Below are 14,660 nucleotides of genomic sequence, written 5' to 3' on the forward strand. Positions count from 1 at the left end.
GGTCGCAAGCAAGAGATAAAACAAAATTTCTCTGAAACCCTTATTCGACAGAGTCTTTCTTCCCGATAGCCCGAGCTCGATGTAATTTGTATTTTACTTTCCCCGAACACTTACTCTAGGTACTAACAGCTTTTGGCTATTCTTCCCGATAGCCCGAGCCCGATGAAATTTCACTAACACTGGGCACTAGCAGGCCCAACACGGATTTAATAGCTATTAAACCCATTGAACAGGATTGAACCGGACTTGATCACCTCGACGAGCTAGTTACCGGATCAGATTTTATAACATCGGTTATGAGCCGATCGGAATCCGTTTGCAGTAGGAAGGTGGTGAATGGTCATTAGTAAGTAAAATATTGAGTTGCTGCATGTTAGTGAACTGCGATTCGTTTGTTGACGAAGTTGATGGGGGCCCTTAGATTCATTTCGAAAGGGTCTCACTCACTCTCTTCTCTAGTTGATGACTGCAAATCCATCAAACAACTCAAACAGATCCACGCCCAGATCATCACCTCCGCCAACCTACCCGACCCTACCGTCCTCATCAGTCGCCTTCTCTTCTTCTGCGCCACCACCGCCGCCACCTCTCTCTCGTACGCCACCGCGATATTCCAGCAAATCCACAATCCTAACCTCTTCATCTATAACTGCATCATCCGGGCTCACAGTCACGACGGCCGTACTTCAGTCAAATGTCTCTCCCTCTACAAGCGAATGCTTCTCAGCGGCATCAGTCCCGACCATCTCACCTTCTCTTTCCTTCTCAAGGCCTGCGTTCGCTTGGTGGACCTTTTGACAGGCCAAGGTGTACACGGTCACGTCCTGAAGCTCGGCTTCCATAACGATGTATACGTACAGAACGTTGTGATTAGTATGTATGCTGAATGCAAGGTTTTGGATTCAGCGAGGAGGGTGTTCGACGAAATGATTGAGAAAGATGTTGTGTCTTGGAACACTCTTATTATTGGGTGTTTGCGGTGTGGAGTGCTTGATTTGGCTTTGGCCTTGTTTAGAATGATGAATGGGAAGAACCTAATCACTTGGAACTCAATTATAACTGGGTTTGTTCAAGGTGGTCGACCGAAGGAAGCTTTGGCACTTTTCCAGGAAATGCAGATTACAAGTGGTGATGGAGTTTTGCCGGATGGGATTACTTTAGCTAGTGTACTTTCTGCTTGCGCCACACTTGGTGCGCTAGATCAAGGGAAGTGGGTTCATCGCTACTTGAAGCGGCGAGGGTTGGAATTTGATGTGGTGATTGGAACTGCTTTAGTAGATATGTATGGGAAATGTGGTTGTGTTGATCAGGCTGTTGAAATTTTCAAAGAGATGCCAAAGAAAGATGTTTTAGCATGGACTTCTATGATTAAAGTTTTGGCGGATCATGGACTTGCGAGAGAGGCAATTGAGCTCTTTAAAGAAATGGAGGGGCATGGTACAAAGCCGAACCCAGTGACATTTGTGCCAGTTTTATGTGCTTGCGCTCATGCAGGCCTTGTTCAACAAGGTTGGAGGTTTTTTCAATTGATGACAAATGTGTACTCCATTGCACCTCAAGCGGAGCACTACGCCTGCATGGTGGACTTACTCAGCCGAACCGGACTTTTTAGTGCAGCCGAAGAGGTCATCAGAGGCATGGAAGTAGAGCCAGACGTATACGTATGGGGGGCTTTGCTTGGGGGCTGCAGGATGCATGGGAATGTCGAGTTGGGAGAACAGGTAGCTCATCATCTAATAAATTTGGAGCCTCAAAATCATGCTTTTTATATTGCATTATCTGATATATATGCCAAGGCTTATAGATTTGATGATGTAAAAAGAATAAGGGCTCTGATGATGAAGAGAGGAATCAAAAAGATAGTTCCTGGATGTAGCATGATTGAAATTGATGGGATTGTGCGCGAATTCTCTGTGCAGGGGTCATCAGAAGTTGTGATGAGTGAAATTGAGAGTGTATTGGTTGCTGTCAGTTTCGAGTTGAAGTCACTGGGCTTTCTTACTGATTCTGAGGACAAGTTATTGGAGAAGGGTTAAAATGTTCTGAAGGCTCTTCTTTACGAGAATATTGCCTTTGTTTATCTTAGTTTTCTATAGCAATTTACGACCCATTGCAGCTGAAAACGTATAATTCATATCGTTTTCCAATCGTGAATGGCATCGATCAGAGAGTTGCCACAAGTTATGGTTGCATATTGTTTTACCTCAGAAAACACAAGTGTACAAAGATATTGTAAACTGGATGCAAAAGCAATGAGGCTTGTTTTGGACTTGGTTGTAGGATCTCATTGTGAGAAAAAGGCTTCAACCAAAATCATGGTGGAGGCTGTCCATCTTTCTTCCAATGATCTCTTGCCTGCAATACTTTTTCTTTCCAATCATTGCAAAGTCGATTTATTAGTTTCCAGGAGATCTTATTAGTATCCTATTGGTAAATCAATTAGAAATCTATGAAACTTTTTTTAGTAGAGTTTTGGAAATGAGAGGACCTTTGGTTGGGAACTTGGGGGGAGTTGGAATGGCTGTTTGACCTTGGGAGATGCCAGTCAAGGAATATGTTTTTAAGTAGCTAAAGTTGACACAAACAAGAGACAAACAAAATAAGGGGCTTGCAACCATCTGCCCGTATTTCATTTGTTGAATAGCTTATGAGTTACAAGCTTGACCCTTCCACTAGGAATCTAACAAGAGTTCATTTAATCTTCTAATCAAGTTAGGACTCTTAGCTACGAAAGCAAACTCATCAAGCAATAGTTTCCCAATTTAAACTACTCTTGAAAAGTATTTGCCTACCCTCTAACAATTAACCCCCAACACCAACACCACCCAAAGAGAATTAGTACATAATGGATCCATGCTTAAAAATAAAGAAAAATTACAACTCATACCCTTGTTCATGTACTCAGGTTCATCTATTTCATCTTATATTCTAACCCTCGCCCTCAAGCTAGGGAATAGTCATTAAAAAGACCTAACTTGGAAATCAATTTAGTGAAGCAAACACCTTGCAGAACTTTGGTAAAGAGATTAGCCGGTTGATCTGTAGTTCTCGCATGAGTAATAATTTTTCCATTCATGACTTGATTTCTAAATGAAATGACAATCTACCTCTATATGTTCTTGTCTCATTGAGCACACCCATAACATATTTCCTTTGAGAAAAAAAATGTTCTTAGCAACTTCAATACCCAAAAACTAATTGCATGAACCCAAATCTTTTGTTTGGAAGTGTTTCTATAAATGTTCTTTAACTTCAATAAGTATCATCACCAAATAGGATCATGCCATCCATGTTCACTATAAGTATGACACAACTAGTCCTTCTCAATATAAATGTAGACAGATCAAAACTATCAAAATTGCTCTTACAAACCCAAACTCCATAACTACCTGGCTAAACTAGTCAAACCATGCTTGAGGACTTTGTTTAAGAGCATAAATCGCCTAATGTAGTTTAAAAATTGTACTTGATCCCACTGAGCAACAAATCGTAGAGGTTGTCTTGTTCCTTAAATACTGCATTTTTCATATCTCTATGCAGAAAACCATTTTTCACATTTAGTCAATGTAGTCGCAAGCTTTTATTAATTGCTACACATATCAACATGTGCACTAAATTTAATCTAGCAAAAGGGACAAAATATCACCATAGTCCACCCCATAAGTCTAGAGTAACCTTTGCAACCAACCTAGTGTCAGAGTGGTTCCGTCCACTCTTATAGGCGGTAGTTTTCTGTACCTAACAGATCAGTCTTTTGGGTGTATTGGCTAGCTGTTGTCATGGTATCAGAGCTAGGTACGCTACGTCCCGCATTCGAATCCCGTGAGAGACAACTCCAGACTGGGCGGGGTGGGTGTTGTAGGCGGTAACTTTCTGCACCTAACAGATCAGTCTTTTGAATGTATTGGCTAGCCGCTGTCACCTAGTGATGCCATAAATATCATCTCCAAATATGGTTATGTCATCTACATATTCTACCAATATCAACAACCAGTCCTCCTCGATATAGATATAGATTGAACAAAACTACTTGCCCGGGCTCCCCACCCCGTGAGTAACAAATCCTAGAGATTGCTCCGTATATACTTCCTTTGTCAGGTTTTTGTACAAAAAAATATTTTTAACATCCAGTCAATATAGATGCCATCCTTTATTAACTATTATACATATCAACATGTGTAGTAATCTAGTCAATGTAGTAAGCTTGAGGTAGAATCCCACCAGAGACAAAAACATTGAAATTGGGAACTCAAATAGCATTATTAGATTGTAAAGTAGATATAGTTGTACCAAATTGATTCTGAGCTTCAGTATAAAAACTTCGATTAGTATTAAACACCTCGCTTTTTTTGTAACATATGAACCTCCGGCCGGGGATGAAATCATGTGTGATTCAGCGATCTCGTCTATGAGCATCTGCTCCGGCCACGCACCACACATACTGTTTAATCGGGACTGCGCTTTTTCCTGGATATAGAAGTCTCAAGAAGCAAATGTTGTCTTTGAGGAGTCATAATTTGTGCCCTCTAGACGATATGTTTATTTTATCTCCACTCTCGACGCCTAAAGTCCTCCCGAGGTCATTCTCTTTCTTTGGTTTTACAATTCTTTTAATTTTTTAATATCTTGTTTGTTTCAATTTTTTTATGGGCTGCAAATCGATTGTTACTGAAAAATATGAACCAAGTTGCTCATGTGTTAATTGATCCACATAATTTCGAGCAATCGGTTGTATGTAAAGGAAACGGAAGAAAATAAATCTTGGAAAAGTTTGTTCTTTTTTATTTGGCACCTTCAGGAGAATGGATTGCCCCGCTCGATATTAAAATGGTCTGCCAATGATTGTTTATCTGCCACCTATAAATGTTTTTAAGGAGCTTGCTGACAAATTTTCTGATAACCAACCAGTAAGTCTAGAAACGATAAATTTATAAGGCTTCTCCACTGGTGACAAGGTTACCAAACTGATACTTCTACAAATAGAAACGATAATGAGGAACCAGTAATCATATTAAACTCCTGAAATTGTATCCTCTGAACCGTTAATCAATCTTCATGGTGCTTGCTTGATTGCGGGCCTAGTTGTAAGTGGTGTTAATTTCTGGAATTGTATCAGACAGACTAGAAGCAGGTTAATTCTTTTTGGAGTGGGTGCATTTTTGTTGTGTTTTTCTTTTAGTAAATCAACTTTTTTTTTTTGTGTTTTTCCGCCCAGTGTTTATTCCTAGAGCATACCCTAACATTATGTATCTCATGATTCCGAATGTGCTGCAAGTTGTAATCAGCATCTTTCAAGAGTCATTTTAATGGGAAAGAATTCTTCCACTTCCTTCTTCTAGCATGTTTTATTGTTTGTTAAATTCATTTGTAGCTGTTATAAGAGCTATATATCCATCCAAAATACAGGAGGAATTTGCAATGGAGGTCACCCAAGGCAACAATTGTCCACAATATTCATCTTCCAATGCGAAGCTTTGAAGTGAAGAACAGGTCCAGCTTTGATACCCATGAAATAGTATTCTTCGATTATTTTTTTTCCCTTGCTTTTGAGTTTATATAATGGCCTTCAGTGCCTTCTTATGTTTTTTCCTTTTTCAATTTTTTCCCCCTCAAAACATATTGGTTACAGACACTGCCTAACTTCCCACCCACCTTGCATTCAAGCAAACAACAACACAGATCCCATATGGATGAAAATTCTAATGGAAGATTTAAAGAAAGGTAAATTAGAAACTATGTTAGTCAAATATATGAGTAGAATGGAGGAGCATTCATGTAGCTGACTCCATGATAGTTTATACTAAAGCTATAATGAAAATGATTACAGTAATGACTAAATTTTCTTCAAGCTCTTTTAACAAATAAATAAATGTTTCCCATTCATGGACAGAAAAAATAAACTACTATCAATGCTTGTTAGAAGCACAGGGAATGGAGTTTTTGTGAGTTATACTGTGTGATACTCAATGTTATAAAACCTGAACCAGACTGGAGGGTTGAACTCGGTTCAATCGGACCTCAGCCTTTCTGGGTCAAAATAACTAAAAGCCCATTAAAAGGAAAAACTGTGGCTGACCTGGCCGGATTGACCGGTTTAATCTCGGAAGTGGCAGACCTGGATCGGTCGACTGGGTCGCATGGAAAGAACTTCACATGAAAGGTCACCCTCCTTTTCCACATTTGTTAAAGCAAACTAATTAGATAGCTCAATACAAGCATCTCTCTGTGAAATTTCTACCATACAAGTACTTTTATCTTTCTATCCCTGCTGAAGACATCCTTGTAGTTCTATTAATAAAGAAAGAGAAGAATAGAACCTCGTTTTGGGCATGCAATCTGGTCATTCTGCAGACTGTGCAACATTGTTTTAGAAATTGTTAAGGCAAGAAGTCGATGAGACAAATTTATGCTACTGTTACATGCAATAGTCCTTGTGCAGATTATATGATTCAGAAGGTTCAGTTGTCAAATATTTTTATTTTTTTTAGAATTAACTGCATTGAGGAATAAGAAAAAAAATTATAAATTCAGTTAATTATAAATAACTTGCATGGGCATTCTTCTTCTCTTGCGTATCAAAGGCATACAGCTTCCAGCAGTAGGACCCTTAATTTTCTGGTGATGCAGGACTTCCGTTGATGATATAAAGAAGCTTAGACTGATAACAGCCTTCAAAACTCCGTATTTACCAGATGGGAGGTTTGACTTGGAAGCTTACGATGCTTTGATGCGCATTCAGATCATAAATGGTGTAGAAGGTGTGGTAGTGGGTGGCACAACTGGTGAAGGCCACCTTATGAGTTGGGATGAGCACATTATGCTCATTGGACACACTGTCAACTGCTTTGGTGGATCAATCAAGGTTATTGGAAATACAGGAAGTAACTCAACAAAGGAAGCAGTTCATGCAACTGAACAGGGTTTTGCCATGGGTATGCATGCTGCTCTTCACATTAACCCTTACTACGGCAAGACCTCTCATGAAGGACTGTTTTCTCATTTTGAGTCTGTTCTGTCTATGGGTCCTACAATCATCTATAACGTGCCTTCTAGGACAGGTCAAGATATTCCACCCTCTGTAATTCTCCAACTTGCAAAGAATGTCAGTATTGCTGGTGTAAAAGAATGTGTTGGTAATGATAGGATCCAGGAGTATTCTGACGAAGGGTTAGTGACATGGAGTGGTAATGATGATCAATGCCATGATGCAAGGTGGGTTTATGGTGCTACTGGAGTAATATCAGTCACTAGCAATCTTGTTCCCGGTTTAATGCGTCAACTCATTTTGGAAGGAAAAAATCCATCTTTGAATACAAAGCTTATGCCACTTGTGGAATGGTTGTTTCGGGAGCCAAATCCCATCGGTTTGAATACAGCCTTGGCACAGTTGGGAGTTGCGAGGCCTGTCTTTCGGCTGCCTTATGTTCCTCTCCCTCGTGCAAGGAGGGAGGAGTTTGTTGCTATAGTCAAAGATCTTGGCCGGGAGAATTTTGTGGGAAATGAAGAGGTACAAATTCTGGATGATCAGGAGTTTATTTTGGTAGGTCGATATTAATTTATTGAAACAATCAGGACAGAGAAGTCCTAGAGTACAACTTGCAATTGATATGAGATTGCATATGGATTACTCTGTGGGTAGAAGAAGCAGCTGGAAGATGAGCAGTGACCGAACCAAGCATGTTTTGATTTAATAAAAGAACAGTTTCCTCGTATGAGCATGTAAATATTATCAGTGAGGACAAAAGAATAGTTTTAATTCGACTTGCATGTTGAGTTTGGTGATATTTAATTATCCAAACTTACTGTTTGATGGCTAGAATGGAACTCCCATCAAACACCAAGACATCTTTCTGAACCCCTAAACATTATTGATGCTGGGAAACTGCAGAAAAATATGTGGAAATGCCAAGTCATGGACAGGCATTGAGAAGACCTTATTGGTTTGATGTGGATGATAAATAGGTCATGCAATCAATAGAGTAGTAGGGCATGAGCCCCCTTTTGCATGTGTGAGTGTGAGTGAGTGTGTGGCCCCTCCTTTTTTGTTTTCCATTTGTCTCTATCACAAAGGGTTTATCAGCAACTAACTAGTTGCCTTCAAAGGCTTGAACAATGCTTGCAATTCTACACATGCAATACCTCGAATAAGATGATTTCACAATACAAGTCGTCCCTCCTAGATATCTTTCCAATATATGATAATAGCTAAATTCAAAACCTAAACAACTGATTTCAAAATGTAGACTTCTTTTGGCAAAAAAATGCAAGGTTGATTCAAAAAAACACTCGAATAGTTATATGCTTCAAATGGAGGGGCATATGAAAACTGTGAAGTTAGGTCCAAGGCCCGTTCAAAAATGACTAGCCAACTTAGGAAACCTCTTTTCCAACTAATAAAAATAAGAACCTTGTACTCACTAATCCATGTGGGACTATTCATTAACACTCCCCCTCACGTGTAGGCCCTTTTTTGTGGCTCTACAAGTGGATAATTTGGTTTGAAGCCCATATATGAGTATATGCTCTGATACCAAGTGAAGTTGGGTCCAAGGCCCATCCCAAATTGACTCGCCAACTTAGAAAACCTATTTTCCAACTAATAAACTTAAGATTTTTGTACTCACTCAATTGACCATAGTAATTAATTACAATTCTCACACTCATATTATATTTACAGGTACAAACTAATTTACCTAACCCAGACTCGTAAAGAGATTTTCCAACAACGAACTAGGAAATCCTGCTTAGACCCTAGGGCTTTTGGAATAACTCACTAGGCACATGGGCCTAGACCCACAAGGATTTTCAACTACACTAGTTCACAAAGTGTTTTACCATCAACAACTACATGATAAGTAACAAAGACATGTCAACACACAAAGACATGCACAAGAGGATGCATTATTCCAAGCTACATAAAAAACAAAGGAAGATCAAGTTCATGCAAAGGTGACCCAAGAAGCATAAGGGGACATGTCACTCATACTGAACTGATGACGTCCATCTCATCCACACAAAGGAGGATGTCCCCATACATGGTCTAAGGTAAATTCATCCCTAAAATTTCTCATATGAGGTGTCAATATAACCTTCCAAAGCTACTTAAGGATCTCCTACAAATCATGGTCAATCTACCCAAATCAATCAAGGAGATAAATTATCTCAAATCACTCGATCAAAAGAAGAAGATCAAGGTCAAATCAATCAATTATATGAAGGAAATCAAAATCCAAAATTAATGGGAGAAGAAAAGAATGATTAAACATTGACTTGTATTGATTTATATAATTTTGTCAAGACACCTCGACAACACCTAGTTGGAGGATGACCTTGAGATTTTATTTCTCAAATAAGGGTTTTGAAAAACCTACATGAACCCTTATGACTCTTCTACATTCATCCATTCAATACATACAAATTTTGTCACCTTGCCTTGGCTCTCTCTCTTGGGTTTTGGTGTTTAATGCATTGAATCTCTCTCATTTCTAAACTCATTCATTCACTCATTCATGCTGGCTATTTTCTCACTACAAACAACACTTACCAGCCTTTACTCTTCAACCATAAAGGCTTTTGCCGATCAAATTGAAATGAGAACAGTCTTGCATTCATAAAGGGTTGACCCAACTTAGCAAAGGATTACCCTTTATAATAACCTTTTGATTAGGCAAATTTCATAATTCAAGCACAAATGAATGGATATACCAACCCTAAGTACATATTTCATATAACACTATCTCAATAGGTCCCAATTTAACTAGATTTCAAATTTTAAGTTTGATGTAAAACATGGATTAGTTTTTCAAATCTAGGGGGCACACATGAAAAACAACTCAATAGAAATAAAGATTTCAAATTTCAAGCCCAAAATTAATATTATGAACAAACCAATTAAATTTCAAAGTAGGAGAATTCTTATTCGAATATAGTTGACCAAGTATAATTAATTGATTTTAAAACACATACACTTAAATACTTGAATTTTGAAAGTTCAACCCCAAATTTATAATACTATGCAACAACCCCACCCCTTTTAATCCAAATGCTGAAATGAAGGTATGATTTCAAAACATGAGAGCAGTGACTCTAGCACGAATAATACTAAGCAAATAAAGATTTCAAAGTAAAAGCTCAGACAAACTTAACTCTTTGGAGGATTGTCTTTTGAAAGTCCAAAATGCAAACTCCAAATTTAGTTCATTAGTGTATGTGTGCTTGGGAGGAGTCTTGGCAACCTTAAGAGTCGAGAGAGAAATCATTGGGGTGAAATTAACTTACAACAAACAAGTTATCAACGTTAAACAAATTGAATCATTGAGCTTGAAAGTGGATTTCTTGTCCATTTTTAAATCTCAGTAAAATATGACTAAAATTTTGTAAAAGACTTAGAATTTTCATAAATAGATGTCAATCGCATACATAAGTTATAGAATTTGGAGACCTATCATATGCAGATTGAAGCCTTCAATCTCTTTTCACAGCTTTTTTAGAACGAGTTGTTTCAATAGTTGTGGACCGGTTTGACGTTCTTCAATCAACACCTCATTCTTCTCTTCTAGGCATTAGGTTTCTTTGGCTCGGCTATTTGAACAATCTATGGAATGATAGTTTCCCAAGTCTTTTCTTTCTCATCATCGTTCGAACAATCTTGTCCAACCGAACAATCTTCTTTGCAAACCTTGTTTCTTCATTTTTTTTCTCTTCTTGGCTGTATTGAACTTGTCATTCGAACGTATGGGAGAATAGGCTTAAACATTTTTTTCTCTCTCCTATCGGTTGGATGCAAGGCTTTATTCCTTCTAAACAAATGAGGTCACTTGCTTGCTATGAAGAGTGTCTTTCTGGGCATTCAAATGTTGTCATGGATGGAGGGTTTCTGAGAGTTTTCACTTTCCAATCTGGTCGAGTAGTTGTTACTAAGCCATTTAATCGATGTGTTTTCTGGCATGAATTACTTGATCCCTTTTTCAATGAGTTGTTTGAACATTCTTCTACTGGTTGAATAAATATACTGTTAATTTGGGGTTTTTTGTTGTTTAAAGCATACTAATGTATATTATTAGTAACTTAAATATTTATTATCATCAAAACTAACTTAACGGAGATCTTCAGACTAGGAGAGAGTAGGGCTCCATGCTTTGAAAGATTTTCAAGAAGATAATCCACTAAATTCATTAATAATTTATTAACAATTGGAAGAAGATTGTGGGCACTATCAAGTTTTAACAATTGTTGTTTCTAGTGTGATAGTACATTAACTTTTGACTCATTTAGTTCCTAGAGGATTGGGCAACTTTTTTAATTTAACCTTGCCTAGCACACCCAACTCTGAATGGTATCCCATGAAAATCTCTGATAGGTTTGACTGAGGTAGACACATGATTTGCATAAGAACAATAGTAAAATGAAATATAAAAAGATTAAAAAGAAAAATAATATTCTTGTCTTCTTACAAGTAAGAATACATTTTGATCAACAGTTAACATTAAAAACAAGAAATATTTTCATTTTACACCTTATTTTCCCTCCAAGATATTGAAAATATGAAATCAACAATATCTAATGCTTGCAACAGTCTGCCTTCTTCAGTCGTCATGGACACCGGGAAGTTTCTTCCTCATCTCAGTGAGCAAAGCTCGATTCTCTTCACCCAGAAGAAGCGCCTTTCTCCTCAGTCTCTCGTTCTCTTCAATCATCAACCGGTTCTCCAAGTACAGCTTTAAGTTTTGTAGCTCCATCTCCGTCAACCTCTCCTCTTCTCTTAGTGGCCTCCTGTTATTTTTCCAATCCACATTCATAAACATCTTCAACAACACAAAATTCGAACAATCACAGGAAGAAGCCTACCTGAGCACCCGAACCTTTGCTCTCTTCCCCCGCCGTCGGAAACTGGAACTGCGCGGAGGTGAAGAGTTATCGTTATCGGAGCCGGAAGCCTTGAGACACATAATGATGAACAGAGTTCCTTCGAACAAGCTCTCGCCCTGATCTCAAAATTGTGAAACGAATACTGAACAACTCAACAAGAAAGATCTCTGTAGTCTGGAAGACAGCCCGCTTTCTGTAACGCTATTTATAACTGAGAGAGACTCAAGATGCCAAAGAGACATGTATGTGTCTGAATGTATGTATGGAGAGAGATGAGAGAGATTGGCAATCATGTCGGGATAAATCATGATGACGGCCACGAGGGTCTCTGGATCGATAAGAGAGAGAAAGAGAGAGAGGAACAGGTTCCAGGGTCGTCTTCGTCGTCGTCAGTTCTTTTATTTGTTTGGTACTTCTGGTCATGGCTCCTCGATCGACATTCGAGTTTGGGCTCTCCACGACCAAAACTACCCTCTTTCCACTCAGAAATTCACTGACCTACCATGGGGTCGGAGGGTCGGAGCAGAGACAAGGGACAAAGTTCCATGATTGTTCTTCGCTTTCGAGAAGTCCTTCACATCATTACTTTCGACTTGGCTACTGGAGAATTTTTTTTTCCCCGTGTTCTCGTTATCAGTGACGACCTGAAAGTTTTTAACAGACGTACAGAACAATAAATATTCAGAGAAATCAAAGCTTGTTACAAGTTCCCCAGAAGCTCCACAAACGATTTCACTAACCAGGATCAGTCGTTCAAGCTCCCTGGCTTGTACTACTCCATTAGCCCTTGAAAACCGAATCATTCTCTGTGATCCCTTCTCTCGATGATCCCTATAGAAAATTTATAAGCAATCCACGTCCACCCTTGAAAAGAAAACCCAGAAGATATGGCGAAAGCGAAGCATCCCTGTGGTAAATTGGAGGAGATGATGAAAGTGATGGTGTGGTGGGGGGGTAGTCAGTATGCTTGCTTTTTCTCCCCTTTTCTTCACGTAATCAATTGCACATAGGCCATGCTCATTTATGTTTGGAAAACGATTCCATCCCTCGGCCCTCTTCCCTCCCTTTTTTTCCTTTTTCAAATCATTTCTCCTATACTCGATTGAAATAAACTTTGATATGTAACTTTCGTATTGGTTTTGACACATGACTTGTTACTAACAAGGAGTAACAAAGTGTTTTTGGATTCGAACACATGAAATTTCAAACGAAGACTCGCCGGTTTAGTGACCAAATCAAGGCAAATCGAAGGGGACTCGGACCGGTACAAAAGGGTCGTCGAGTCCTACTCTTTGACTCAGTTCGCCAATCCTAAATCCGATCCGACTTAACTGAGTCACAAGTCGGAAAACATTTACACTACAAGAGTCTTGGATGAACCCTAAACACTTGTAAATCCAAGTCGGATAGGCCGAGCGAAAAGAAGACTCACCCAAATCAAGGCAAATCGAAGGGGAAGGCGACCGGAACAAAAGGGTCGTCGACTCCTACTCATTTGACTCAGTTCACCAATCCCAAATCCGATCCGACTTAACCGACTCACAAGTCGGAAAACAGGTGGGTCTTAGTCAGATTAGTTAATTAAGACCTTTACAATACACGAGGGCTTGGATTAGTTTTAATTTTTGTTTCTCTAATCTATGTCAGGTTTGACTAGTTTTCTTAATTGGTTTATGTAATCTAAAGTGATTCTTGACTCTCCAGCCTTTTAATTATTAGATTCTTGCCTTGGCATGTTTAAACTTTTCATCAGCTGGGTAAAGTTCTATGCAATCTGTCATTTTAAATCAGAGGAGATGATTCAATAGAAAGACCAGTTCATATTTTTAATCGTTGATGAGGGAAGCCTGAGAGTGGTGTCTTATGCATTCTCACTGTCTTATTAAATAAAGGGACGTTTTCACTGTCAATGGAAGAGAGCATTAAACCCTAAACCCAGTGTGAAGATCAATAAAATAAGATAGAGAGGGAGAAGAGAAGAGAAGAAGAGAAAAGGCCGACCTGTAGAGGCACGACTGAACCTCTTGTTGGCAATTCTAATGGCTGTGGTCGGGAGGGGCGGGCGCTTCGTTGCACTCATTGATGGATCATGATGCTGGTTTGAATGTAGAAAGGGTGCTTCAGAGTCAAGCTTCAATTTGATGGCCGGAGGCATGAATAGGCATCATTCCTCACCATCATCCTCTGTTGAACTTGGAACATCCCTTCTTCCTCCGGCCGTCTTTTAGTCAATTCTGTAATCAACTTTCCCACAACTCCCTCTTTCTTAATAAAACTCAACTGCAATGGTACCCAATAGAGGATGAAACAACTCTTACTCTCTTCTTATGTTTGTGAATCTGGGTGAAGACCATTGCAGTAGACGTCTCCATTCAAATTACAAACCTGGTCCTGTTTTTTTCCCAATTAACCAGGTCTGAGTCAATTGGTACAGGAATGCAAGTCTCCCCATTCATCTTCATATCAGAGCAAGATCCAATATCTGTCTCAGAAACCTTCAATTGTTTATGCAATTACATTGTGTTTTATAAGTTAGACATTTCGCCTCCCATATTAAATAGTTATTTTGAAATGATATCACACCAAGACTTACCTGAAGGAAACAACATAAATAGAAGTGTAGATGATATATAAATGAAATGGAATAAGGCTATTTTGTATACTATTCCGATATTTCATACCCATTCTATCAAGTATTACAATTTGGTTTATTTACCTACAACAAAAAAAAAATAATAATAAAATCCTTCCCATAATGTATGTAAAATATTACAATAGCACCCCTACATAAT

At 38.8% G+C, this 14,660-nt stretch overlaps 2 protein-coding genes across 2 annotated transcripts; both read left to right on the forward strand.

Annotated features, from left to right (window-relative positions):
• Positions 1-646: 646 nt before the first annotated feature.
• LOC137948945 (pentatricopeptide repeat-containing protein At5g66520-like) lies at positions 647-2,318 on the forward strand. The gene is made up of 2 exons (XM_068795173.1): positions 647-1,721; positions 1,920-2,318. Exons 1-2 carry the CDS (start codon positions 717-719, stop codon positions 2,034-2,036), a joined length of 1,122 nt encoding a protein of 373 aa, XP_068651274.1. The 5' UTR covers positions 647-716; the 3' UTR covers positions 2,037-2,318.
• A 2,048-nt stretch (positions 2,319-4,366) lies between these two features.
• LOC137948681 (4-hydroxy-tetrahydrodipicolinate synthase, chloroplastic-like) lies at positions 4,367-8,011 on the forward strand. The gene is made up of 3 exons (XM_068794808.1): positions 4,367-4,579; positions 5,407-5,490; positions 6,628-8,011. The coding sequence occupies exons 1-3, from the start codon at positions 4,494-4,496 to the stop codon at positions 7,553-7,555; spliced, it is 1,098 nt and encodes a 365-aa protein (XP_068650909.1). The 5' UTR covers positions 4,367-4,493; the 3' UTR covers positions 7,556-8,011.
• Positions 8,012-14,660: the final 6,649 nt, after the last annotated feature.

Source organism: Aristolochia californica, unplaced genomic scaffold (assembly GCF_029961685.1).
Source record: "Aristolochia californica isolate CCGP_79_NKW_82.1479 unplaced genomic scaffold, dmAriCali1.0.hap1 SCAF_13, whole genome shotgun sequence".
Taxonomy (NCBI): Eukaryota; Viridiplantae; Streptophyta; class Magnoliopsida; order Piperales; family Aristolochiaceae; genus Aristolochia; species Aristolochia californica.

What these genes read in the sequence shown, in the direction of transcription:
- LOC137948945 (XM_068795173.1), top strand. Translation starts at nt 717, where the DNA reads ATGCTTCTCAGCGGCATCAGTCCCGACCATCTCACCTTCTCTTTCCTT. An exon ending in ATGTCGAGTTGGGAGAACAG is followed by an intron (nt 1,722 to 1,919) that starts GTAGCTCATCAT and finishes TTCTCTGTGCAG; the next exon opens with GGGTCATCAGAAGTTGTGAT.
- LOC137948681 (XM_068794808.1), top strand. Translation starts at nt 4,494, where the DNA reads ATGTTGTCTTTGAGGAGTCATAATTTGTGCCCTCTAGACGATATGTTT. An exon ending in ACGCCTAAAGTCCTCCCGAG is followed by an intron (nt 4,580 to 5,406) that starts GTCATTCTCTTT and finishes TCCAAAATACAG; the next exon opens with GAGGAATTTGCAATGGAGGT. An exon ending in AGCTTTGAAGTGAAGAACAG is followed by an intron (nt 5,491 to 6,627) that starts GTCCAGCTTTGA and finishes CTGGTGATGCAG; the next exon opens with GACTTCCGTTGATGATATAA.